General features: G+C 41.1%; 1 protein-coding gene across 25 annotated transcripts in view; it reads left to right on the forward strand.

Annotated features, from left to right (window-relative positions):
- Positions 1 to 26,977, forward strand: part of DTNA (dystrobrevin alpha) — a 227,432-nt gene that overhangs the window by 183,938 nt on the left and 16,517 nt on the right. For 9 of the 25 annotated variants that reach the window (XM_063326811.1, XM_063326810.1, XM_063326814.1 and 6 more), the window contains 8 exons: positions 3,643 to 3,720; positions 4,344 to 4,436; positions 11,214 to 11,301; positions 13,768 to 13,865; positions 15,234 to 15,347; positions 18,632 to 18,728; positions 20,200 to 20,217; positions 25,199 to 25,358. In XM_063326811.1, coding sequence (XP_063182881.1) covers positions 3,643 to 3,720; positions 4,344 to 4,436; positions 11,214 to 11,301; positions 13,768 to 13,865; positions 15,234 to 15,347; positions 18,632 to 18,728; positions 20,200 to 20,217; positions 25,199 to 25,358 — 746 coding nt within the window. The remainder of the gene's footprint in view (positions 1 to 3,642; positions 3,721 to 4,343; positions 4,437 to 11,213; positions 11,302 to 13,767; positions 13,866 to 15,233; positions 15,348 to 18,631; positions 18,729 to 20,199; positions 20,218 to 25,198; positions 25,359 to 26,977) is intronic. The other 16 variants (XM_063326803.1, XM_063326816.1, XM_063326817.1 and 13 more) reach the window with 10 other exon arrangements.

Below are 26,977 nucleotides of genomic sequence, written 5' to 3' on the forward strand. Positions count from 1 at the left end.
CAATGACAGCTAATGTGTGATTAAAACCACAAATCCTGTAATTTTTTCACTGTAGCTAATATTCAGTTTTTAATGTCCCATTTGGTTTTGTGATCTCTGATTACCTAGAGGGCAGCAGAACAAGGGAATATTGCTGCAGAGTCAGTAACGCCCTTGCAAACCCAATGAATTGAATGTGTTATGTCAAAACAGGTAAATTGAGCATTATAGAAACTTCTGTCCAGTCAAGAGGAATAACTCCATACCCTGAATTAATGTTTTCTTCCTTATTTGGAATCTTTTGTTCCCCAGCTGCAGTCTGTCAGTGCTGCCTTAAAGTACCTAGCTACCATAGTAATGGATACCATCGCTTTCTCTATAAATGACGTCTTTAAGCTATTGAATTATAGAGCTACGGTGGGATGAGATGAAACAGAATGGGTTTTGTTGCATTTTTCTCAGCCCTCCCCCCCCTCACAGATAATACATTTAGTTCTTCTGAAGAAGTAATAAACTGGAATAAATGGAGTGATGCAGCACATTCTGATGAACTTGAAATTACTTGGCAATTCTGTGGTAGGCAGATGGAATGCGTGATGGTATTAAATGCCCAAAGCCAAGGAGAAATTGAGTCTTATTTAATGCTGAGTCAGAGTAGCTGGTGCCTTTTTTGAATTCCACATAAAAGCTAAAAAGAATTGGATGTTCTGCCTGGGCATAGCAAGAAATTAGGCCAAATTTCTGGATAACAACTAGCCTTGGAGCAAAACATACTGGTTGCCACTGCTGTTGTCCGTGTTTCTATCTCTAAGTGTGGTATATTTGAACTGCATGTTGTTTTCAGAACAAGATGAGAATCATTATTTCATGGGCAATATTCTGCCTGGTAAAGGAAAGCTTTGTATGTCTTACTGTTTAGTAGCCAGGTAGACACTAAAGAGAGTATAACACACCAATATCGTTAGGTCTGCGTCTTTGTAGATATCTGCTCAGAGTTGGAGGTTTTGTCTCTTAATTTAGATGGGGAAGCATACTTCGGCATTTTACAAAACATTCCATTTTAACAGGGTTATATCTTTAAAATCTATGTTACAGAAAAACTCACTGTGACCAAAACAATCTCTGAAGTATGAACTGTATTTTGGGGAAGATGTGGAGGATGTAGGAAGATGTGGAAGAACAAGAAGGACAAATGTCAGCCCTTCCAAATGAAGGAAGGTTGAAGTCAGAAACAGGGACAAAGATAGAAGAGTTTATACAAGAGACAGTTTAACCTTGGTATCCAAAGATACTGAAATTATGAAAGAATTAGTAAGCACCTGGAGGATAATAAACCAATGAGAAATAACCAGCATGGATTTGTCACGAAAAAATTATGTCAACCCAAACTAATTTATTTCATTGACGGGATAACTGGTCCAGTGGGTAAAAAAGAAGCAGCAGATATGATATAGGTTGACCTTAAAAGGACTTTTGACATAGTCCCAGGTGACACAGAGATACCCAAAGGAAATATGGACATGGGGAAATTAGTATAAGAGCAACATTGAAAATTGGTAATTGCATTTTCAAAAGTTTTCTGTTGTTCTAGGAGGACATATCAGCTGGGATTCTTGAAGGCTATCCTAAGTCAGACACTATGCACTGTTTCTTGTAATGACCTAGTGGGAGCAACAGACTGAGTATATGCAATTTGTAGATGGTGCAAAGGTTGAAATAGTTACGGGAAGGAGTGCTTGGAGAACAGTTTCTAGATTAAAAAATGAGCTCAGTTGCAATGGTAGTAATTGATGTCCAAATGATCTGAAATCCGTTAGAGGAAACTCAGTAATTGTAAGTGAAAAGTGCTGTATCAAGGAAGCAAATAATCAAATAAAAGATGGAGCATAATTGGATGGACAGAAATATTTTAACAGAGGACCTGGCAGTTGCAGTGAACCACAAACTAATTGAAGTCAGCAATGCAATTGTAGATTGCATCTGACCCTGGGGCATCATGTGGAAAGCCACTAAAACTCGTTCCCTGGAGGAGGAGACATCTGCTTAGAGATTTGCACCCAGTGTAGGGCAACAGCACAGGGACAAATATGCTAATCAGCCTGACAGAGTCCAGAGGAGAGACACAAACATCAGAAAAGCTTAGAAAACAACTCATAAGAAGAGTTTGCACGATTTAAGTTTGCTTAATCAACTAAGAAGGAAATGGACATTGATAGCCATGATATCAGTTGCCCAATGAGTGACGTTTGCTTGCCTGTCCCTCCACCCTATGTTGCTTCTGGAGAATAGGAGAGAACTTATGGTTGGCAGAGGGGTCATCACACTGCGCTGTCAGAAAGCAAATAAAAAACCTGCCCTGGGGTCTTTGGTCGCTCACTGTGGCAACATACGTATCTTTAAGCCCCAAAAGCTGTATTTTGGGCTGAAATGGCACACCCTGTACCCCTTGAACGCGTTTTCCTTCTGTAACTGGAAAGAAAACATGGGTGAAAATTGTATCCTTCTAGATGGCATGGAGCATGTTTATCTGCACGGATATCACTTCAGTGGAAGCACAACACACATAAGTAGCGTGCTGATGGGCATAGAAACGTGAAGCAAGCATTTTTCCTTGATGTGCAGTACAGCATTTCATTCAGCTATCTTCCAGATTCATTAGAAACCAATAGGGCTTGGGTTCTTATGACACCCTTCGGTACCATCCTTTTCAGAACCCTGCTACCAACCTTCACCTCCCAAAAGGAGGGGAATGGCACACACCTTGTCTTACTGAACACTTTCTTTGTCCCAGTATTAAAGGTTTTGATCTTCAGTCCATCAGAGCCACATCTGCTCAGATGTATCATGTGCATCTGCCTATACACACACCCCCTGCCCGGGATGCGCAGGCGCATGCGCACTCACACCCCTGTCTTTTCATCAAAGGCATTAACAGTATCAGTAGCCAAACCAAAAAATAAAGGCGAATAATTTTTAAAAAGAAGAAAGTAAAATATATTTTTGTTTCACTTTGTTGTTTTTTAAACCACAAATGCTGCAGCATGAAAGAAAAACTAATATTTCAATCTCTGCATTTTTAGCCAGTGTTATCTTACTGACACGGGTATTTTAGCATTGGGAAAGATGCAGTTACTGCAATCCATTAAATACTGTAATTGGGGGGGGAAAATGGGTTTGATGAACTATATATTTTTTTAAAACAGCGGAAGAACAGTACTTCTGAAATTAAATTGGTGCGTGCCATCACTGGATCTAAATAAGCACATTTCCATAGATTATTGAAACTATCTCACGGCAAATGTAGAGAAAGGCAATTTAGCTGTTATGGTGAAGCTATCCCAGTTTGAAAGCTGTGTTTAAGATGATGTTTATCTCAGACTCCACCTGGAAACTACACAGGCCTTCAGCTCTCCATTTGTGAGAGAAGCACATTTTGTTTTTTCTGTAGTGAAGGCGTTATAGTTTGCTATTGGAGAATGGGAGGGAAAACTCTAATTCCTGACTTTGTGTTTCCTGAAGTTTTTTAAAATTTCCTTAAAGCTTCTATTGTCATTTTATTCAGTCCAGGGCACTTGAATGAGTTTCTCCAAACTCTGTTCTGTAATGAATTTCAGACGTCATCACTGTTTACCCTCTTCTTAGTTTTCCTGTCTTATTAACTAGCTCTCCTTCCAAGAATACAGAAGTAGAACAGAGCAAACTGCTGGCTAGGGCTGCTCCAGCTTTCTTGAAAGGCAAAGGGTAAGTTAAAGAGAGAATCTGTTCATAGCTTTCACTAATACAGCTAAACCGAAACCTTTTCCTCTATTCCTCTTGCTTTTAATATATTCTATAAACATCTTTCCTAAGAAAACTGTGATAACCAATTAACCCAGTGAGCTAAGTTGGGCATGTTTAAATATGTATTATCTACAACTGGATGTGTGAGGTCTTGATCAGACACTTCTGAACAAATCCAATTTGTGATTTCAGTACATTAATCATGTGTGTAACATATGTATATTTAATGTATATATGCAATACATAGTATATTAAGGCCAATAGTGCCGACCTCACAATCTGGTGTATTTTGAAGTAAATGGTACTGTACAGCTCCAGTCCATGGCCTGATCTGGCATCTCACTGATTTTTGGGGCTGGCTCTGTAATCGAGTGGGATTCTTACCATCTTAAGCCATTAAATACTTAACATATAAATTACAATAATAACACAATAATTTCTGGAGTTGTTTTTTTTTTTTCCTAAGAACACTTAAGTATTCGTTCCTAAATTCCCATTTCACAGTCTCACTTGCTCCTGCTTTCTCTGTTTATTTCCCTCTGTCTGTCTGGACTGCACCCTCTCTCCCTCCGACCCCGTTTCAGGTTACAGTACAGCCTCGATGTTGCAGACAGGCTGGCCGATGAACATGTACTCATCGGGTTGTATGTCAACATGCTGCAGAGCAACCCCGCACGGTTAGTGCAGGTTTGGCACCTTTGGGGAACCCAGGAAAGGGAACGTTGGTCGGCCAAATGCTCTCACTCTCTCCTCCTGGCTACAAGTTGAAGCAGCTCTTTATGAGCACTAACCTAAAGGGAATGCGTTGTGAATACAGGGTATGTCCTCCCAAAGTCGGTGGATTGGGGCAAAATTGCTGTTATTCTCTCTAGTGATGCTAAGTAGCAAGTATTGCAAGTAATTGCTCGGTTAAGAATGGTTATAGAAATTGATTTGGGATACCATGCTTTGGGATACCGTTGGGACACTAGTCAGTGCAGCACTTGGTGACAGTACAGAAATCTTCATATAACGATGACCAACAAGTCCGTGTTTTCAAGGTAATGATTTTTGAGGTGATATATAATTTGTAGCTTCAACTTACCTTGAAAGTAAGAAGTGGTAATAGTATGTAAACAATGATGATAATAATAATAATAGGAATTTACTTATTAGCCTGGTGAAGGAAGGAGTTAATTTCAATTTTTATGTATGTCAGGCATTGTTTTTAAATCTGCCTGATTTCTGCATTGTTTGAATCTTGTATATAAATTTGCCCTTATCTTTTGTTCAGACTCAAGTATGTCTTGAACATAGTTTATGCTGGAATGAACACGGAGCTTTGTCTACTAAACCCACCTGCTGTCCCAGCACTTGTGGATGGTGGCATTGCGGCAGGCCATCCCAGGGAGGAGAAATGCTGGCTCGCCTCTCCAAGTGCAACAAAACTCTCGACTTTGCAGCCCTGTACCAGCAAGGTGGTGAGCAGTGTAGTACGTAGCCCTAGAAAACGTGGCACTGAACAGAAAACTGTACAGTGTTTCCAACAAAACTATGCTCATGAGGTTTCTTTTGAAACCTTCTAACCTAATGAACCCTTCTGTTTCTTGTACTGCTATTGCAGAACATTTCCCAGGTTAGGAGAAACTCTTCATTTACTCTTATATGTAGAAGGCAACAAGGAACTTCATTTGAACTTCAGTTGAAAATAGGAGTAATTTGCCATGCCCAGTGGGGAAAAAAGTCTGCCCTTCTGTTGTTCTGGATCTGCTTCTCTACTCTGTAGCTCACTGGAATGTGCCAGTGGGGAAAAAAAAGGCAAACTAGGTTTTAGTGAGGAAAATGAAAACCATTTCTTCAAAACAAAAATGTTTTGAAGGGGAGTTTCATTCCTGGAGAAGGACTTCCAGGAAGCAGACTTACTGAGTCATATATACACCGTGGCTGTGACAACAAGCTGTTGGGGGCATGTATGTAGACCAGTCATTGCCCATCCACGATTGAGGACAGGAGCATGCTACCATTCGGTCTCGTTTGACAGGGAGAAGGAAATGTGACCCTGCCTGCCACAAGTGACTGACTTGATACTGTTGTTCAAGAGGCAAGCAAAGAATGAACATGGGTTAGAGTAATTTTTGGTATTGGCTGGTTTGCCAGACATGGTGTTTTGGATGCCATGTCTATGGTTGATTTAGCTTCAGTGAGGGCCACCAGTTGAATCCCCTGTGAGTGCCTAGCCTCATGTTTAAAATCTTCATCCTCTAAATTTTATTCAGTATATTCCAACCTGTTCCTTCAAGCTTTTGAGCCAACCTCACCAAGTCATGGTACATTTGTATCCAAATATGCATATAGAAATTGTGTGCCATAACATCCTTCAAATTTAATGTTTTTGAGGGATGAATGGAGAGTGACTGATAATGGCCTTAATTGTTTAAATAACCAATGCAAAGCATTGTACATAACATCTAATTACTGATATTAAATCAGTGCAGTCACAGCATCCTCAACGAGAAACAATATCTCAGTTATTTATATAAGGTACTGATTAGATTTTGACAGAAATGTAACTGAGAGGGACAGCAGTCTTAGTCATGCGTCAAACCATGCTGCATTGCCATTGTTTGCTTTACTAACAATGAGACTGGTAGTAGAAAAAGCGAATGGTTATATTTTGGTCAAGACAAGGAGAACAAACAGAACGTTGCCATCCTTGAAGGTCCTGTGTGAAGACAGTTTCCAGGAGAGGGAGGCGAGGCCTCTGCGGGAGGCTCAACTGCTGCATCTCCTATAGCCTGAGGTGGCATCTGCAGGAAATGTGAACTCCTCCTGCCCATGCCCCAAAGGGGCTGGGTGCAGTTTGCCCAAAACCCACACAGCTGTGTTAGGATGGTGCTGAGTTCAAGTTACTTCACCCTGCAGCTCAACAGGATTTGGTAAATTGAGTAACGCATGTAGTTAGCCATAATCAGGTAGCTTCTGGTTTAGGGGAGGCTGCAGGCAGCCAGGTGAGCTGCTGTGTCTGCCTGGAGATACCATGTGTACATACCCTTACGTGCCATCACCTATTTGGAAGTCCTACTGGCAGCCAAAGGTGAAAAGAGGAATGATTGTAGCTGGACTTCCATGTCTAAGTAAAACTTTGTGAGCATAATATATAAAATTATCTTGAGAGCAATATAGTAGCATTTCAAAACAAAATGAGGTGGGATTTTTTAGATATTTTGACAGGCTAATTTATAGTAGGTAACGATCAGTCCAATATAGCCCAGTACACCTTTTTTCTGTTTAAAGTGTAGCTAGTATTTATATTTTGATTTTTTAATTAATTTAATTAGTTTTCACGGCTTATCTTTATTTTTCATCTGCAGTTATTCGGTACCACAACTAGAAGTACAAGTTTTCCTTTCCATCCCTCACAGGCTAATAAGCTACTTGAGGGTTTTTTAGAATCCAGTACTCCAGGGCAAATTAAGAAACAAGAGAAAGACTTAATTCATTATTTATAGTAACTGTTTGGGTAGAAAAAGTATCCCTTGGACAGTCATTTTGGTTAGTTTAATCATCATTTAGTTCATCTTTAGTGTCTGATTCTAAAAAAGAACTTTTAACTACAAATAGTTTTCCTTTTTGTTCATGTAAGTTAGAGACATTACCTAGTTTTGAGTATTAATTCTGCGTATTTCAATCTTTTCCTTTTCAGGTGCAGAAGAAAATAGGATAAAATATATTATATAAAGTAGGAGGTTATTTTTCTTCCATAGAAAGTTACTTTCTAATTTTTTTATGTTATACTTTGTAGTACTGTGGTGAGTCATATTTCTGTACTATAAAAGTGCAGTGCCATTCTATGGTATTTTAAAAAATGTTTATTAAGGGGATGTGCACAACAACTAACTCTAGCCAGTGGAATCGTCCCTTGAAAGAAGAAAAAAATTGAAACACACCGATTGCAGAGGAAACATATAGACATTTGGCTCCCGTGAACGGAGTTACTTTTTGTGATTGTGCCCACGTACCTTAGTGGTATTAACATTTTGGTGGTAAAATCTTGGTGATTCTAATGTAAATGGCAAAATAACAGTAGCAAAGGGCTCAGATGACGTGTCTCAGTTTGAAGTGCCTTAACACCGGGGCAATTTTTCAAAGTGTCAGAGATAAACAATCCTCAGAATAGATGTGCTGGGCTGTTGCTAGGACATTATTCTTCTAACCCTGAGGCTTAGAAACCTACCCTTTAATTTGTCAGTATTTTCTATCGTAAATTATTTATTAAGTGAAGGTTTGTAGAATAAGAGCATATCATGAAGACCACACTGATACCTCTATTGCAAAAATTTCATGAGGGACTGGCATTTCTGAGGCTTTTCTAACCAGCAGTGACATAATTTTGAGACCATCAGGGGATGTCCATATCACCTTGTTGCCGGGTCCCTACTGCAGAACAGGCTGATGTGACACATTTAAAGCATGAGAAAAAGCAAAAATCCTCCAGTGTCACTCCTCTGTTCACAGGCTATCATATTTTTCATCCTTTGCCTGGAGTTTTGAGATCCTTTTTTTTTATGGATCTCCTTTATACTGTGGGATATTACACAGTTCAGCTAAAGCCTAAAAAAGAAGTCCGGTTGTACAGGCAATAAGATTGTATATTCACTCTACCTCTGAATGATAATAATTCTACCAGACCGAGTATTGCCAATAATTATAAAGTCTTTAAAGAAAGAGTCGCTAATGGAGAAGCAGTATTAAAACCATTGTTTAACTTTTTTAGAAAAGTAGGATCAGCAGCCGGATATTTGTATGCAAAGTGTTCGTTTTCTTTCAAAGGGATGCCTGAATCATTCTCTCGAGGGTCCCAAATTCTGCACACATATTCATAATGTTTTAAAGCTTGTGTGTATTTCACTGCATCATTGTCCGTGAAGTTGCTGAAGTAAAAGAGAAGTGAATTATGGCACATCAGAACTCTGAGCCATAAAAGTCTTGGCAGTCAAGGCTAATCCTGCTGTGCATACCTCTGTGCTTAATGTTCACACAGAATAGGTACATTCCAGAATTAAATTTATCTCAGACACTGAAATTTAATTTACAAAGCTTTGGGGCCTGTGATTTGTGGCATTCATAGACCAAATTTGACACGCTGTTACATCTATTTTATGACATCCACCTACACATAAATATATATCAAAGACATTAGATAGCAAGTAAGAATCAAAAAGTTGCAGTGGCTTAGTTCATTCAGTAAAGACATTGTCTCAGGGGTTAACTCACATCTCAGAACTGCGTTGCAGATTGTGTTATGCCAACAAGTGGAACCATAATCCGTTATTCTTCCAGGATAGATAATGTGGTTGCACATTGCTGTAAAAAAGGAGAAATTGCTGTTTTCACAGCCATCTGTTAGGATATGATGTTTTAGTCATTATGGAAAAATTAAAAATGAAATACAGTGTCATGAAAGTAACCCTGGAAAGTAACCCTGGTTCACATGATTTTATGTGTCTGTAAGAGTTGCTTCCCCCTTTCTTTCTCTGGATAACGTGTCAGGACAGTAGGCATGAGTACGTAAGAAGCAGAACTGCATAAATTTAGAAAAATACCTTTAGCTTGGGTCTTTTCAGAAAGTAAAACACTTATCCCACAAGAGTCTGAGTACGCATAGAATTAAGCTATATATATAATAAAATAAATTAAACATAACCAAAAAACAAAAACTCAGTGTTCATCTGCCACCAGAAGTCTTAAGTGCGGTCTGCCGTGCAAGCTTAGCTTACACCGAACCCCTCTGGGTCTGACTTTTCATAGCCTTACTGTTTTTCTAAACTGCATGTTTGTGGGCTCGTAGGTTATTGTCAGAATGAGAGGAAGATGGTGTTTGTCTCTTATCCCTTACCTCAGCAAGCCATAACAAATCCATGTGACACCCAGCTTTAGTTTAATGATCAGTGAATATCAAGCACTACTCATCTTTCAAACATAAGATGCACATTGTTGTTCCCCAACGTACCTGGGGTAGGGACTCCCTGAGGATTTTTTTGAGAAATATTTCCTTTTCCTTTTAAAGATGCCGATTCTTCAAAAGCAGAACTTTTTGCACAAGTGCCATTTTTGTCTGGAGGACTTTTCAAGTTCAAGATATAATTTCTGGCAAAAATCAGAGTAAGATGTCCATGCCCCAAATAACCCTTGTTTTGTGCACTCTTTTGAAATGCGAGGCTCATTTGCCAGCAACCAGCCGCGTGCCCTGGAGATCCCATGGGTAGGGAGGTGTGTGCCTGACTCCCTTCAGCCAAAACACCGGAGTTGCCAAGGCATAAGAAGAAAAGAGGTCAGACTTACCCTCTGGGATAGTCTGCAGGCTGTCTTGTATTCCACACAACAAAGCGTTCTTCTCGCCTCTTCTTAGGGGCTTCATTTTTTTTCTCTTAAATATACTAAAAGTAACATGATGTAGGTTTCTAAATCACAGGATTATCCAGGGTCAGCTAAATCCTCTTCATATTTCATTTTTTGACAGTTTATTAGTTTTGGTGGTTCTCTGCAAACTTCTAGATATTTAGAAATAGCAAAAGTTCTCACTATATTACCTTTTTCCTGCTCATCTGACTAAATAATAGCCTCCGTTTAAAATAAGGACCGCGGGCAAGGGATTAACCTGAGAGAAATATTTGCCTTTGATATTGTTAGAAAAAAAGAAAGTAATAAATTTCAGTATTTCAAAGGAATTCAGCATATTTGTAGTAAGTTCTTACACTTTCTGAGTAATTTTTATGGAGACCAAAAGCACATGATCTTCATAGTCGGTGCTAGTAGTCTCCTGCATCCTGGCAGCAGGAGTTGGCTCTAAGTTAAAGTCAGTCCAAGTCTGGGATCAGTGGTGCAACATTGTGTGATTCTCTGAAATCTTAGTCTTAACTATCAAGAATCCAAGTATGAAAGAGTCTGATTATAAATTCCTAGATCATGTGCTCCATGAGGCCTTGGTAAGTGCCCTGCAAAACTGTCCTAAATAGTGTTTTCTGTTGCAAATCTGACAAAGCTTCTAAAATTGACCTCAGCAAATGCTGAGGTTCCCACTAGTACATTGTCCAAAAAGTAGTCGCTCTTCTAGGTGGTATGACAAAGCTATGAAGTAAAAACAAATGCTGACTAGTGGCCCTGACCACCTCCCACCCCTCCTTGGACAGAGTAGTCTGCGAGTTGCGTCTTGCATGGCCTTGGCCAGGGATTGCAGACTGCTGCTGTTTCCCCCTAAGGGAAGGTGCTGCCTGGCCCCAAGAGCTTATCCTTCCAGGGAAATCACCCTTCCACTTTTCCCCTTTGCTCAATTAACATCTGCCATTATTAATTTGGTGACATTTTGCTTCTAAATTCTGTAAGTGAGGGTGTCTGAGTGGACAGCATGACAGAGTAATGGTCTTTTTTGCCGTGTATTAACATATCTTCCCTCCTTCCCTTCCAACCCTGAGCAGCGTCCTCGACAGCGCAAGTCGTCTGGATGAAGAGCATAAGCTGATCGCCAGGTATGCAGCAAGGCTGGCAGCAGAAACTTCTTCATCAGTAAGTGTTTTAATTAAAGGAAGGTACTTTCCTTCTGTCGTGTTCCAGGGGCTTGGCAAGATCTGGGAAATTACATCTGACAGTCTTACTGATTAATGGATTATTTTTCCCTATCCTTTTCATCAGACGTTGTTATGCTTTAGTAATAACACTTTTATGCGGTCCATTTAAACTGAAGAATCCACATACTAATGCATTTAATCTATATACTAATGCAATGGTATTTAAACAATTACAGCAAAGGGAATCTGACATCTTGAACTCAAGGAAAAGACTAGAAAATATTGTCTGGACTAGCTTTGGTTAAAGGTTAATGATTTACTGCCATGGAAAAATGGGCTGGTGAATCCATTTTACTCCTTAGTTCAAATATCACGGACACTAGGGCCCTAAGTGCTGAGGATTTTAAAGAATGATCTTCAGCAGGATGACCATAATGACCCCCTGCATTAGCCCTGGCTCCCATTTTCATTTCAGAGCAATGATTATTCTGCTCTATGTATCCCAAGATAGAAGGTGATGACAGGCTAAAACCTCGCTAACTATATACAGGAATAAGAGAGTGAAGCAGGAACCTGATCAAAGTATGTAAAATCTTAAATGGCACAAATAAGGTCAGCCTAGTTACTTTTTATCCATCTCAGCACGTTTGATAGAACAAGGGACCATAAATGACAGTCAAGTGAAAAGCAGCCGGTCCAGAGTGCCAGGAAGCATATTTTCACGCTGAGATTTACACTGTGGGGTCAATTGAAAGGGCATAAACGGGCGCCGCTCTTCGTGTAAAAGCGCTGTGACACATTCATCCGGAGTGGAGGCGGCGGAGATGAATCTGCCGCCCCGTGCAGCTGTCTGTCATGGAAGATTTCTCACTACCTGTAGGGGAAAGAGAGGGGTGCTTCTGGTTTGCCAGCCCAGCCCAAATCAGTCCCTTCCAGAGGCGACACACATTTTTTTTTAATTTAAGACAACCTGTAGGTGATGGGCCTGTTTCTGAAGGACGTTAATTCTTTATGGGAGCAGGATTTCCCATTACATCTCTGGGTAGAAACTGGTAGAAATCAGTTGTATATAACATGTGTCTGTGATAAGGGGGAAAACTTAGGAAACAATATTTAGCTTTTAAATACAGCTGGTTTGGAGGAAAATACTGAATTTGTCATTGCCATCCACCTGTGCTCTTTGAACAAGAGAGACATAAGGAAAAGAGGTTTCTGTTTACAGAAATCTTTCCAAGCACAAGAGTGGCACCACATTAGGAGCACAGTAGAAATTTTTAAAGCTTTGCTAATGGTCATTCTGGTTTTTAAGGGATGAAATGTATTAATAACACTGAGCATTCCGGATAAAGATCCTGGTTCCCTCTGTATCAGTCGTGACATCCACCAGCGTGTATCAGTTCTTCTTCTTTATGCACTCCTCTGTTTCCCTATGGTTGCAGTGTTAACAATGGGAAAATAGCAGAAAAAAAGGTAAATGGTTGCAGGCATAACGTGCTGTTTCCCCAAGTGCTAACAAAGGTTAGGACTGAGATGTATTTTCATCCTTTCTGAGTGTCCACGCCTGCAAGGTGCCACCTCCTGGAGGAGGGGGTGCCTGGTATCACATAAAATTGGGCTCCAGAGTTTGCATTTCACAGGGCTCTTACGGTGAGAAACACTCAGATCGCAGCGGTAACCCGGCAGAGTATTTTTTAATGTCCGATTCTTTCAGGTTGGAGTTAGAAATAACTGAGTATCTTTAATAGCTGTGAAACTTTAAATGTCTTGCTCTGCATTGTCTTTGATACAATACTGAAATACAGGAGTGTGAACAAACAACCCAGTATTTGGTTTTTGACGATGAAGATGGTAAAAAGAGCATAGTCCTTTGAAGCTGTAGTGAGCACTGCCTACTTTTGTGAGAAATAGTTTAATTACCACTCAATTTCATTGAGGAAAACGAGAGCTTTCCTGACATATTGTCGAAGTATATAGGAAAATGTGGCCAAATGGACCACACAGCCAGACTGAAAGCTGAGTACAGCTTTCAGACTGAAAATAAAACCGTACTTTCAAAAGAAGGAAGCATCACCGCACTGGAAACACATACTCCTCTTTTTGGAGAGGAGCGCTGTTTTTTGCTTCAGTGTATTCCTCTTGTCTGTAGTATTGAAATTAAGAGCCATATTACAGCAACTGCCTGCAGCAGTGCCATTGCCTTTTGCAACGGGTTCAGAGGAAGCTCCTTGAAGCAATGAATGACAGGATGGTAAACACTGAGTCTTATTTACTCTAGCACTTACCCTGCTTTTACTAGCAATGGAGCCATACTGGTACGAGCACAACATGGATGCTCTTTTTTTAGCGTAGGCATTAGCGTGCTGCATTTTCTGTAAGCAGATTTCACAGAACAGATCTGTGTTGAACACATAGATGCATGCTGGCTATTCCTCCTTCAACACAGCCTTCTCTTTTTTTGCAACAGCAGCAGGGTCAGCAGAGAGGGGCATCAGATATCTCCTTCACCATTGATGCAAACAAGCAACAAAGGCAGCTGATTGCAGAGCTTGAAAATAAAAACCGGTAAGCATCCCCAAGTACCTGGTTTTGTTCAGTCCCATATATTGTGTATGTTTCTTTGTTTCCTAACATTTTTTACCACCTACTTCTGCGCAGTGTGCTCATACATGCGCATACACCTCACTCTACAAAAAGCATAGGGCACAAAAAGGTCTGCAGAATATGACAAAGGCTTTAAAATCCACAGCCACCTTGTGTTTTAATGAATGTACTGTTCAATGGCATGAAATAATCCTTGACACTTTACTGTTTGCAGCTGCTGTTTGTTAAGAGTTAAAAAAAAACCCTATCCTGTTTCAAAACCAGATTAACTTTGAGCTGGATCCTCTGTAGCACTATAAAACAGAATGATAAAAGGATCAGTCACACTGGTAATGTTATGCTCTCCTGCTTTTATTTGTGAAAAAGATGATTAAAGCTCTCCGGAACACAGTCTGCCTGGGAAGGGTCTGCAGAAAGGTTAGCAGCAAGTTAGGCTGCTGATAAATGAGACACTAGGTATGGATGTAACTGAGACCAAGAAAGGGTGTCCAGAAGAAATAGGCCAGCCGGCCCCAAAAAGGAGCGATGCCCGTTTGTTAGCAGCAGAGGGTCTGGCCCTGGGTGTCAGACTTGCCTGATGCCATGAAATGTATGGCAGCAGAGCTCTGCTTTTACTGCCGGACCGTAAAACAGAGGCCAGCCCAGACCAGATGGTTTCCTCTCCCAAACTCTGCACTGCCTTCTGTCGCCGTGTAATGAGCCACCAACTCCAGTCTCGATTTGTCTTTCGTAGTTTGAGGCTGCCTCCTGACCGTCTGCTATCCAGCACGTTGGGAAGAAGAGAAAAATTCCACAAAGGTTTCAACCTTCTGCTGCGGAGCTTTCTATTAGCCTTTTGACAGCGCTCCAGGGCTGGCAAGCCAGCCATAACAAGTCCTATTACAGGGCTCCTCCATGTATTGTTGACCTCTCTCAGATCTCTACTTACACTAAAAGTATTTTCTTAAGTGCAAAATATTTCCTCTGATATTCAAGAGGGGCCAGATATTATGTTAGTTTTTGTGAAGTTCATGTGATGCTTGAAATGTTCATGGGGAATAAATAGAAGAGAGCAACTTAAGTATATTGCTATTTCACGTCTGACTCTGATTTTTGGGGGTCTTGAAGAAATATTTCACTTCATGATGAAATCCTAAATGTTTATTTAAAAAATGTCCAGAGATCTGTCCCAGTGTTGAGGGCTTCTTTTGTTGGTTGGAGCCCGGTCATTGTATCCACATTGATGAAGAGCTACATGCAGTCACAGTTTTTCTCCCCTTGCAATGTCCAGTGAGCTGGTTTTGTGGTAAATTACTGACTTGTGGTCTTCTGCTTATTCTCCTCCCCAAGAGAAATCCTACAGGAGATCCAGAGGCTGCGACTTGAACATGAGCAAGCCTCTCAGCCCACACCGGAGAAGGCACAACAAAATCCCACTCTCCTTGCAGAGCTCCGGCTCCTGAGGTAAGTCCGCAGCAGTAAAACCTCCGGCGATGACTGGGGCCCGCGAGTCATTCTCAATGGCAGAAGAAATAAGAGATAAGCCTGGCTTACGGGTCTAGGGGCTTTTTGAGTAAATAGCGCAATGTGTATTTTTTTCTCCATTTTCAGTGCAGGCTGTAGTCCTAAAAGTAATTAAGCTTATGCTTTAAACAGTATGCATGAGGAATCTCACATATTACTCATCTACATTAAATGAAGCATGTGCATTAGTCTTTGCAGAGTTAGGCCCTTAGGTCATTTGGAATAGGTCCCCACAGCCCTGTCCAAATGCCATTAATTATATGGGGAAAAACGTCGTTCTGTCAGAACAAATGCTTCTACAAAGACTTCTTGTTTATGCTAAAGTAAATGCAGAGCTACATGAAAATACAGCCAGAATTAGAAGTTAATTTTTGGAAATTCCACCCCCCGCCCTGATGTGTTGAACTGCAAGGAGAGGTCAGTTCTCTTCAGCCTGCAAAACCAGGCTGCAGAACGATCCTCCTTGTCACGTGGGGAGTGAGGAGTAATGTCCTCTGCAGCAGCTGAAGATTTAGAGGGTCATTTCTCCAATTATCCCACCAAGCTAAAAACATTGATATGGATGTGTCTGCAAGTTAATTAGGATACTCTACATGGATTTACTAATTGTCATGTGTATCACATTGAAGAAGAGCAATTGGCATTGGCTCAGATCTGTAGGCTGCCTGCAAGTCCTGAAGTTCGTGTTGTGAGAGCCAGACAGAGAATTCAATAAGAAATATTCAATTCACTTCATGTAAACACTTTCTTTCTAGTGAAACAATGCTGAATTAAATTTCATCCCTTCCACCGTAGAGCAGTTCTCTCATGAGAAGACTAAAGAATATTTTTGGCCACTTAGCCGCTCGTCACACAAGTAATATTTTAGTGGTCTGGTTCATGACCAAAGGAAATTACTATAGAAATTGTGCTAAATTTTTAGTTTACAAATACTGTATGGTCTTATTATGGAGTTTTCCACACTAAAATATTTTTGTTTCACAAATAATTACATTTGCTTTCCAATCTGAAGACAAATTAGCTTCTTCATTTCTATGAGTGATTTTAGTATGTAATTACTTCTAGATATCTACAGGCAAGTGACATTCTGTGAGACATACAAAACTGACTGTGATGAAAATGTGTACACTGCATAAAATATACCAATAATGTAGCTCCTGTGCATCAAGCCTAAAGTCTATTTTAAGCAGGTTTAGGAGATTAGCTTTCTATGTAGTTGACAAATAAAATTAATTATCCTTAAAAAAAAATCGAATTATTGTGCAGTGTTAGCAGACTGACTACTTAATTTTTCCCTCTTTTCAATTTTGCTACACATATTAAACGCATAATATCCTTATTTGAATTTCCTGACATGGGATGTCCCTAGGGCAGTGATGCCGAGTTGCTCAATTACGGTATCTTTTCTGATTTAATGTGCAGTGTCAGAGTCAGAAAATAATTTTTAATCTATGGTTCTGTACTGCTTTGCATACCTTCTAAAGTGCTCACCATTTGAAAGGCAAGAGATTGGCTTTTGATTTACTGTGGAACTTCGACACCGCCTCAAATTCCTAGACATTTAGGATGTCACGAGGCTGTTCTTACCATGTGTAAAACCGCAGGACTCAGAACAGCAGCACTGATTTACGACTGTTACCCCACAGATTTTTGGGGCTTGAAACAATTAGAGCAGTAGGGCAATTTAGTTCATATAATAGTAAGAAATGCTGGAATCTGTAAATTACGTTGTGGGTACCTGTCCCAGCATCTTTCACTATCTGCTGTAGCGCTGCAAACTCACTGAAATATGAGGTTCTGAACACAGCGTTCCTTCACATCACCAGTGCTGTCTTGGAGGCAGGTTGGAAAGCCCATTACTTGAACTTGCTTTGGAGTACAGCGGGAGAAAAAAGTCGGAGGAGCGATCTGTGCGTTGCACGCTGCTTAGATCCTCTCTCCCCACTGAATGAATCTAAAACCCAGCAGAGGTCTGCGCTAGGACCTGCCACTTGGAATTACATGGACAGGGTATCTTATTTTTATTAGCGGTTTCTTAAACTCAGTTGCCTTTGTCCAGTTCATAGCATTTCCAACCATTACATGCCTAGAAAAGAAAAGCCAGGCAATTTGTAGCAGAAAGTAGATTAATCCTCCAGAAGAGTAGATGCAACCTGGCAGTGTTACTGTATGATCCTATTATATAGGTGAGAGATAGCACGCATGAGCAATCCTGTAGAAATCAGTGTTGCTTTTATCAGTAACTGCTCACTTACAGAGAAGGCTCAAAATCAGGGTTTCATATTTCCCAAAATATAGGAAATGTAATTAGTCTTATTGGTTCTGGTGCTTTTCCATTTAGGATTACATTGTCATATTTTGTAGGTAATACAGGGCTAATGACATAGTGATTTTATGTTATTTGCAACGCAGTAGTGTATAAAATATACCTAATATGTATGTTTTTCAACAGTAATGTTGTTAATTACATCATAGCTTCCAGGAGGCAACAATTTTATTTTGTATGTATGTAGGGACCTCTCACTCGATTTAGTGGTTGAACCCCCGTCCTGTGCAGCGGAGCTGTGCAGAATCAAAGCTCTTCCCGTTTATGTGGGCACAAACTGGCTGTCGCACTTGGAGTGGCTCAGCGTTCACACCGCCATAGGACCAGCGCTGGACTCTGACTCCAAAGGGCTATTTTCAAGCAGTTATATCTCTACTATGTGATAGCCTTACTCTCGCTTCCAGAAAAAAATAGCAACAAAAGCAGATCGGTGTGGTTTTCTGGCTGAATTTCGGAACTCTCGTAGCTTCTCTCATATCTCACTTTCTTCAGCGCCCCTGCTGTAATTTCCTGTCCTTCAGGGCATGGCTTTAATTTCTCCTGTCGGCTAGTTGAGGTTATTGACTAGAGGGATCCAAAGACAAAAACTGACAGGCATTCCCACAAGGGAGTATAACACAAATTTGTTTGAACTTCATTTGTTCATTGGAGAAGGATCTCTGTCAGTGTCTGTCTTTTTCCTAATCACTGTATTCTGTCCCATGAATATTCTCAGTATGAGGTAACTCCCTAGCTTTCATGTAGCCCCGTTTCTAAGCACTGTACTGAATTCATGCAGCATGTTTGCTTTCCTGTGGTCTGTAGGCATGTACCTCATAGTCAGGCTGGGGAACTGATGCCGTTAAAAGCTGCTGACACTGTGAGGGGTAAGCTCTGATCGGATCTGCTTGTTTCTCAGACAGCGGAAGGATGAGCTGGAACAGAGGATGTCTGCTCTCCAGGAAAGCCGAAGGGAGCTTATGGTTCAGTTAGAAGGCCTCATGAAACTGCTGAAGGTAAGGAGCTCCACCGGGTACTACCAAGGAGAGCAAGCAGAGTAAAGCAAGAGAGGAGAGGAAGGAGATAGGGCGACAGAAATCTGCAGAACTTCACTGTTTCTATCCATAAAATTTGGTTTTGTTTCCTTCCCTTTCTATTTTTTGCCTTAGTCTTTCCATTTAGGGGTTTCAAATGATGCTCAGATTTTATTGTTCCTGTAGCAACACTGCATCATCATTGTCACCTACTGTTAAGTGGAGCATCAGAGACAGGCTCTGAGCTATTGAAAAATTAATACAGTTCTTTAAAAAATACTGCAGCATGGTGCAAAACAGTCCTGTTTTGCTCTTTAGTAGAAGGATTTGGCCGCATCTCAGGATTTCAGGCTAGTAATCTCTGGATCAACCATTTGACAATGTCCAAACACAGAATATTTTGTGGTGCAGTTTCAAGTGTTTTTCAAGTTTTCTCTGTTGAGGACATCAAATACCAAAAAAGAAACAAACTGACATGTAAAACAAGTTAACTAATAACTGTAAGAAAAACAACTCAGCGCTGTACACTACTACCTACTCCAGCTGACAGTCCAGAAATGCTTTTGCTATTTCATTTAATTTCACCCATTCAGTTGCCGTTCTGTCAGACATGCCATTGAACAACCACATCCAACTCTCTGATCTTCGAGATGCTTCCCCAACACTTGATCGTTATCATAAATACAGAAACAAGCCCTTGTTAAACAGATGAAACACATCTCAATAAAGGATCTCAGTTAAAAATGAAGATGTCAAAAAGCATGTGCATTTTTAAGACAGGCTAGGGTAAGATGGAAAAGGTGTCCATCTTCGCAGAGTCCAGCCCTATTTTACCTGATGTGCCTCAGGACAGATGATGGCAGAAGTTCACCTTGGAAGAAGGTGCTCTGAATAGCATAAGAGTCTGTTTTGTTGCTGGCCACACCAGATAAAGTGAGTGCATGGAAATTCAGTGCAACTCGTGTCAAATGTGGCACTGATAAAAGCAGAAATAATTTCACTGAAATCCAGTTAGCAACATACATTCGCATCAAAGGATGAGTTTGACCCTTCATGTCATTTGCATCTCCTCAGGCACAGCCACAATGCAGGAATTGGTGGCACCTGAGCAGCAGTAGCCAGCAGATTTTTGGGAGCTGGAAGTAGATGGGATACTTTTTGTTCTACTTATGAAATGCTGCAGTGCTACAACTAGTAGTCAGAGCTGTCTGCTGTCATTGCACTGCCTGGACAAAGAAAATTTTGGGTAGGAAAAGATAGTAGCTTTCTGCACGCTTTGCACTGTTCTGGTGTTTCCAAGTGTGCAGAGGTGGGACCATAACCTGGTGAAAAACCTTCAGCTATCTCGACTGTACCTTTAACCCTGTACTCCAAATTTTGCTTTGTTTTCTGTTCTTCACTTACATCCTGGCTAATCTCATGTGCTGATCTTGCTGATCCTCTTTTTCTTTAGGAAGAAGAATTGAAACAGGTAGTAAGTTACCTCCTTATTGGAGGCCTCACTAACTCCTAAAAGTGATTGTGTTTCTGTAATTTATTTACTTCCTTTGCTTGAAATGTGTGTGCGTTCTTTTGACCAAAATTAATATTTTGCAATTCTTTCACACATTATTTCAAAGTATCTTGGGGCAATTTTCACAATTAAACACCTTAGTCCTCTAGAAGGTGATCATGGCTACAAAGAGTCTTAATCTTTTTCTCACTCCTCTAAATAAGAGCACACAAGATACGGATACAGAAACCACCACCCAAATGTAATGAAAGCAACCTAGAATATGAATTAACACTTCTACCATAGATAACATTTTGAAAATGTTATGAGAATTTTGGAACTTTAAGAAAAACATAACTGAGTTTAAATTAGACCAGGACAATGAGTTTGAAATCCCACTTTATCCAAAAAAAGTCAGGGCATTCTGTGCACATCTTCTAAAATTGACACTGATGCTAACAATGAGACTTCAGGAAAATAATGTAGTTGCTAAATGGCTTCTGCAACCTAGATCAAAAAGGGCCAGTATTTGTATTACTGATGGTAAATTTTAGAAGATTTGATTGTCTTGGAGCTTTTTAGTGTTAAAATGGATCTTGGAAAGATATTAGGCTAAAAAAAAGCACTTTTCAGACAGCAGTCTGATTTATGAGTCCGATAAAAATGTTTCATTTTAATAAAACACGCTTCCTCTTGCTTTCATTAGCAGAAGTACAGTCACAGAATCACAGAATGGTTTGGGTTGGAAGGGACCTTAAAGATCATCTAGTTTCAACCCCCCTGCCATGGGCAGGGACACCTCCCACTAGACCAGGCTGCTCAAAGCCCCATCCAGCCTGGCCTTGGACACTTCCAGGGATGGGGCATCCACAGCCTCCCTGGGCAACCTGTTCCAGTGCCTCACCACCCTCACAGCGAAGAATTTCATCCTGATATCCAGTCTAAATCTACCTTCTCTCAACTTGAGGCTGTTACTCCTTGTCCTATCATAACACTCCCTCCCCATCCTTCCAGTAGGCGCCCTTTAGGTACTGGAAGGCTACTGTAGGGTCTCCCTGGAGCCTTCTCTTCTCCAGGCTGAACAACCCCAACTCTCTCAACCTGTCCTCATAGCATAGATGCTCCAGCCCTCTGATCATCTTCGTGGCTCTCTGCTGGACCCATTCCAAGAGGTCCATGTCCTTCTTGTGCTGAGGGCTCCAGAGCTGGACGCAGTACTCCAGGTGGGGTCTCACCAGAGCAGAGTAGAATTGCTTCCCTCAGTCTGCTGGCCACACTTCTTTTAATGCAGCCCAGGATGCGGTTGGCTTTCTGGGCTGCAAGTGCGCATTGCCTGCTCATGTTGAGCTTCTCGTCCACCAGCACCCCCAAGTCCTTCTCCTCAGAGCTGCTCTCAAGCCATTCTCTGCCCAACCTGTATTTGTGCCTGGGATTGCCATGACCCAGGTGCAGGACCTTGCTCTTGGTCTGGTTAAACTTCATGAGGTTTGTACAGGCCCACCTCTCAAGCCTGTACAGGTGCTTCTAGATGGCATCACTTCCCTCCAGTGTGTCAACCGTGCCACACAGCTTGGTGTCGTCGGCAAACTTGCTGAGGGTGCACTCGATCTCACTGTCCATGAATGTCCATGTCACAAGTCTGATGTGTTCTCTCTATGGTAGAGCATGCAGATTTTTTAGGTAATGCTTACCTTCATAAAACTAATATTTTGGCTAATTTTTGTACAGTATCACTGTTGCATATGAAACAATAAATTTGACCAAACATCATTTCCGTGTAAGGGCTGTCTTTTTTGATTTTGCAGTATTAAAAGTCTTCTGTTTGCAAGAGATGTTTCCAATGTGACAAGAGTTACCCTATCATATAAAATGTTCACTGGACAGTATAAGTGAAAGCACATTTTCAGGCTGTTATGAGATATGATTTTTCTCTCATGAGAGTAATAGCCTCGCTGAATACCAGGTGATGATGCTAAGGAATTACTCTCACAATTTCCATTAAATGATCCCCATTACGCCATGCCATTTCATGATCTGTTGAGAGAAACAGGATTAAATTAATTTCTGGAGGAATTCAATTGGAATGAGCAGCCTGGCAATTCATCTAACGCTCATGAACTTTCTATTTCTCAACTGCCCTTCCTTGAGAAAGGATAATGAGTTCTTCACATCTGTGTCGTTTGATGAGGGCTTTCCCCATCTGTCATCGCGGTTCAGTTCCGGCAGAGGGAGCAATGGGCTAAAGCTCCTGTAAAGCCAATGTTAGTTTCGAGCATTTTATCCTAAGCATGCGTGACACTTGATAGTGGGAAATCTGTCTAGCAAGAGTTAACTTAACATCCATAGCAGGTCAACTAGGGATGGTGAATTAAATAAAATACATGGAAGCTTTCCTAAAAGGCACAAGAATGTTGATAGCTGCAAGCAAGTACAACATAAAAGCTGAAGCCATTCACATATCCGTGGTGGCTGTGGTAGCTCCCCTTTCAGCACGCATTAGACCTCAGCTGGTGGGGCTGCCGAGGTTTGGGAGCAATTCGGTGCTCAATTTCTCTGCTGAGATTACCACAAGTCGCTACTGGTTATCACAGCAGGTTTCACGCCATTAGCTCTAGCCTGTGAAAACCACGTTTCTCCTGTTAACCACTAAGCAAGTATCCAATCCTAATAGCACTCCCTCCCCACAAACTTGGGCTGAGGTGGATCTAGATGAGTTAAATGTAATTAAAGTGTTCACCTCTCCGAAATCAGGCATTCCCTAATATCCTCGTGTTTCAACTTGCTGTTCATCAGTTCTGTCTGATGCTGCCCATATAATATAAAAAGGGAAGAGTTTTTTACTGGACGGGGGACTCCAAATGTTTCATCTCCCTGTGCTTCCCAAACAGTTTGTTCCAACACTGAAGGCTACAGATAAGAGAGCACTGTTTATCGTAAACACAAGATCTCAGTCATAGCTGCAAAGCAGACACAAGGGTAAGCACTGGTGCACAGCAGCTTTTACATTGCTCTTGTGGGAAAATTCCAGCAAAGAATTACTGGCAGGCATCTGCTATTTTTAGTAAATAAAATGCCTATTCTGAAGTTCATTCCTTAAATGTGACTTGACTATAGGAAGCAAATTTTGTACATTTTTTTTTTCATCTTCTCTGAAAGTTCCCACTGTTGTTGGTGTTCCCTAGAACTCAGATCAAAGGCAAAGAGAAGTTGAGGAAAAAGGGCAAGTGAAAGAGGGAGCTGGGAACCAGAAATTATTTCGCAAATTTGTCTCAGAGGATGAAACATTCCCTGTCAGGACATGAAAGGAGATAGCTGTAGCTCCCAGATTCCCCACCTGGTGTGCAGGGGGTGCGACCTCCAAGGATCTCGGAGCATCTCCTGGTTGCTCTGTGCCCTGCCTCTGGAGGACTAGAGATCTGCATTTCTGCTGGAGTGGATACAGATGATTCCAGAAACAGGAGAGCATCTGGCCCTGGTGTATTTGATTTCCCTTTCATCCATCATTTAAATGTTCTAAAACTGATCATTAAAGAAATTATCAGTATTAAATCCTCCGTTCTCCCATCAGTAATGTGCTTATTCTTCATAAACCTAATTTGCCCTTGATGTCTCTCTGGTGATAATGTCTCTTAGAAAGGGGTGATAGAAGAAAAGAACAAATGGCTTAGTATTCTGATACATTATTTATGGTGTGGGGCAGGAATTTATAAAAATCTCAAGGGCAATGCAGCACTCCTTCTACAATGGGCTGCTATTGTCTTTTTTAGAACATACTTGCCAAACTGTATCAGGGCTGCAGTGACAGCCACTACAGAAGTCAAAAGAAATGGCATGGGAAGAGTTAAGAAATCCTTCTGAATTCTCAAAATAAACCCAGGGTGAGGGAAACACCAGCCCTCAGGTTACTTTTCACTGCAAACAGCCAGGCAGATGTGTTGTAGTTCCCCTTTAACAGCACTCAAGCCACCTCCATCCTTGGCATCTACCAAACACAGGTTTTCAGTCAAAAGCCGTGTGCAGTTTGGTGTGGGCTCCAGCATTTGTTTTTCTTACATGGATACACATTCCCAGGGGGTTTGAAACCGTGGATGAAAAGGGCACTGTCTTTCTTTATCACTCACCCAGCCGCATTTGTAAAAATGACTATTTTGTAAAGTCTGCTTGAATTTCATCTAAGTGATACTAAATACTAACTGTGAGGTGCTAACAGCATGGCATTTTATATGACTGGTGTTAAAACATTTTCATTTCCAGCAGCTGAAGCCATAGCAGGAATTTATATTGCCCCGTCCCCACAGTGTTTGGGGAGTGCCTGAGTATATCCTGTAGAGTGAACAATTTAATAGCGTATGATTTAATAGTGGCTTAAAATAGTTTTCTAGCTCCAAATAAAAAGCATAAAGCTATGTTATTTATTGCAAGTGTCAGACTTAATGTGACTGAGAGGTTGCGTGTGCTGTGAACTTCTCCTGGGGGTGGCGGAGGGCAGGGCTGTGACCAGCTCTCGCAGCAGCGCTCTGATGGAAGGGGCCATTTCAGTCCCTTGCCCAGGCTCAAAGCCATGTCGGAGCCAGCATCTTTCCCCTTCTCTCACAGCCTGAATGGGTTATGTTTTATCAAACGTGCGTGCAAACTGGGTGAGTGAGAGAGGGAAGAGGGCAGAGAGAAGGTCCATACTTTGGTGCTTATTAACTTGGATTTTTTTTGATTTAGCTGCCTGACATTTTCCCATGCTTAAAGGAAGTCAGATCTTGACTCATATTTTCCTACTTAGTATTTTTCTACATGGAGGCATTGCTGTCTGCTAACAACTGACTTCACTATATTTCTTTTAGCAAAATTAACATTACCCAACTGATCTACAAACAGCATGATGCCTTTAAGCTGAGGGATGGGTGACAAGGACAGCAGGCGAGGGCTCTTTCGATGACCTGTTTAACCCCTTGTGTTTGTTTTGCAGACCCAAGGGGCAGGCTCCCCACGTTCCTCACCCAGCCACACTATCAGCCGACCGATTCCAATGCCCATCAGGTCTGCCTCTGCCTGCTCCACCCCAACCCACGCACCTCAGGACTCTCTGACCGGGGTGGGAGGAGACGTGCAGGAAGCCTTTGCACAAAGTAAGTCTCGTCGATATCACGTCTGAGGTACTCAGAGACTGTCTGAAGAATCGTTACTTGTGGTTAATGACTCAATGGACTTGAACTTCTGAGTTGCATGCAATGAAACAAAACCAAAAAAAATGTTCAACGACTGTGTTTTGCCATTGAAAATCTACTTTGTCAGCCATCAGACTTTGCTGTCAAAGTGAGCAGGTGAGCAGAAACTGGACGATGATGCCAATTAACGGATTTTGTGGTAAGAGGGAATTTTGATGCAGGATGGTCAGACCAGTTATCAGTGCTCTGCTAACCAGAAGAAGAAGAATTGCTGATGACCTCAGCAAGGCCTTATCAGTGTGTTTGGTTTTAAATAAAGACTTTACTAGGAATAGATGACACAGTCGTAAAATTAGTTCAGGTGGTAAGGGCTCTTGTAAGTCACCATGTCCTCCTGCTCCAAGAAAGAGGGCTTCAAAGTGAGATCAGACCATTCAGGACCTTAACCAGTTGAGTTCTGGGTGGCTCCTGACATGCATTTTCCACAACCTCTGTTCCGGTGTTTGACCCTGCTTACTGTGTAAATTTTTTGTCTTTCTACCTGTTTGGAACTTGGTGCAACTTGAGACTGTTGTTCCTTGTCCTTTTGCTTTGGGCCTCTGAGAAAGGTCCAGCTAGACTAGACAGGAATCGAGTCTGGAAGTCTAGGTGAACTCTTCCTTTGCGTTTCCAGAAGACTGCCGTAGGCTGCACCATGTTTCTCATTTCTCTTTCCACTCTTCTGTCAAATAAAAATAAATTTTAAACTGTTTTGAATTTCTAAGGCCACAGATTAAATAGTGATGTTGAATACTAAAGAAAGTAAATAGTCTGTGTGATTTAAATGAAGAAATATTCCTTCTTTTTCTAACCTGCTCTCCTAAAATATTTACATCACTGCAATTATTTTATTTGAATCCATTTTCCCCTGTTTCCTTAATACAAATCAAATGTAAGTCGAGCTCTGGAGTTCCCCTGCTACAGTGGAAGCCTGTTTGTTCCCAGGAGCCCGGTTCAGCCCTCTCATGCACCCTTCCCCTTGACTTTCATGGCAGTTGTGTCTGTGTGTATCTTACAACAAGGTTGAATCTATCATGCAATCAAGAACTTTCTCCTGAAGTGTAGTCAATTCATATCTTGAACAGGTTTTACCAAGGCACAATACCTAGTCCCAACGTAACAGGTTGCTGGATATTTCATTTTCTGTGGTAAAAGAAACAGGCAAGACATATTTTTCTTTTTTCTGCTGTGAAAAAAATCAAAGCAGGCAAAATTATGGACCACTAACCCCTATGCTGTTGTAGGACAGTTTCTTCCAGAGCTGAGAGTAAGAGAAATAATGTGGTGGCCACAATAAAATATCCATAAATAATACTAAGTCTGCCTCAGGCAAATGCTTCTTAAGTAAATAAATGTGTTCTGTTCAAGAGAAAAAGCAATATAAAAAGGTAAGCGATCACATTTAAAAACTGCTGTATTTGACAAATATCTAGCTTTATGTCATTATTTACCATATTCTCTAGATGGGAAGGTCAAACCAAAAGAGCTTGAAGCCAACCATTCTGTCACATCTTGACATACGACTTTGTGAGTGGGGGGGG

This window comes from Chroicocephalus ridibundus, chromosome 2 (assembly GCF_963924245.1).
Source record: "Chroicocephalus ridibundus chromosome 2, bChrRid1.1, whole genome shotgun sequence".
In the NCBI taxonomy this organism is placed as follows: Eukaryota; Metazoa; Chordata; class Aves; order Charadriiformes; family Laridae; genus Chroicocephalus; species Chroicocephalus ridibundus.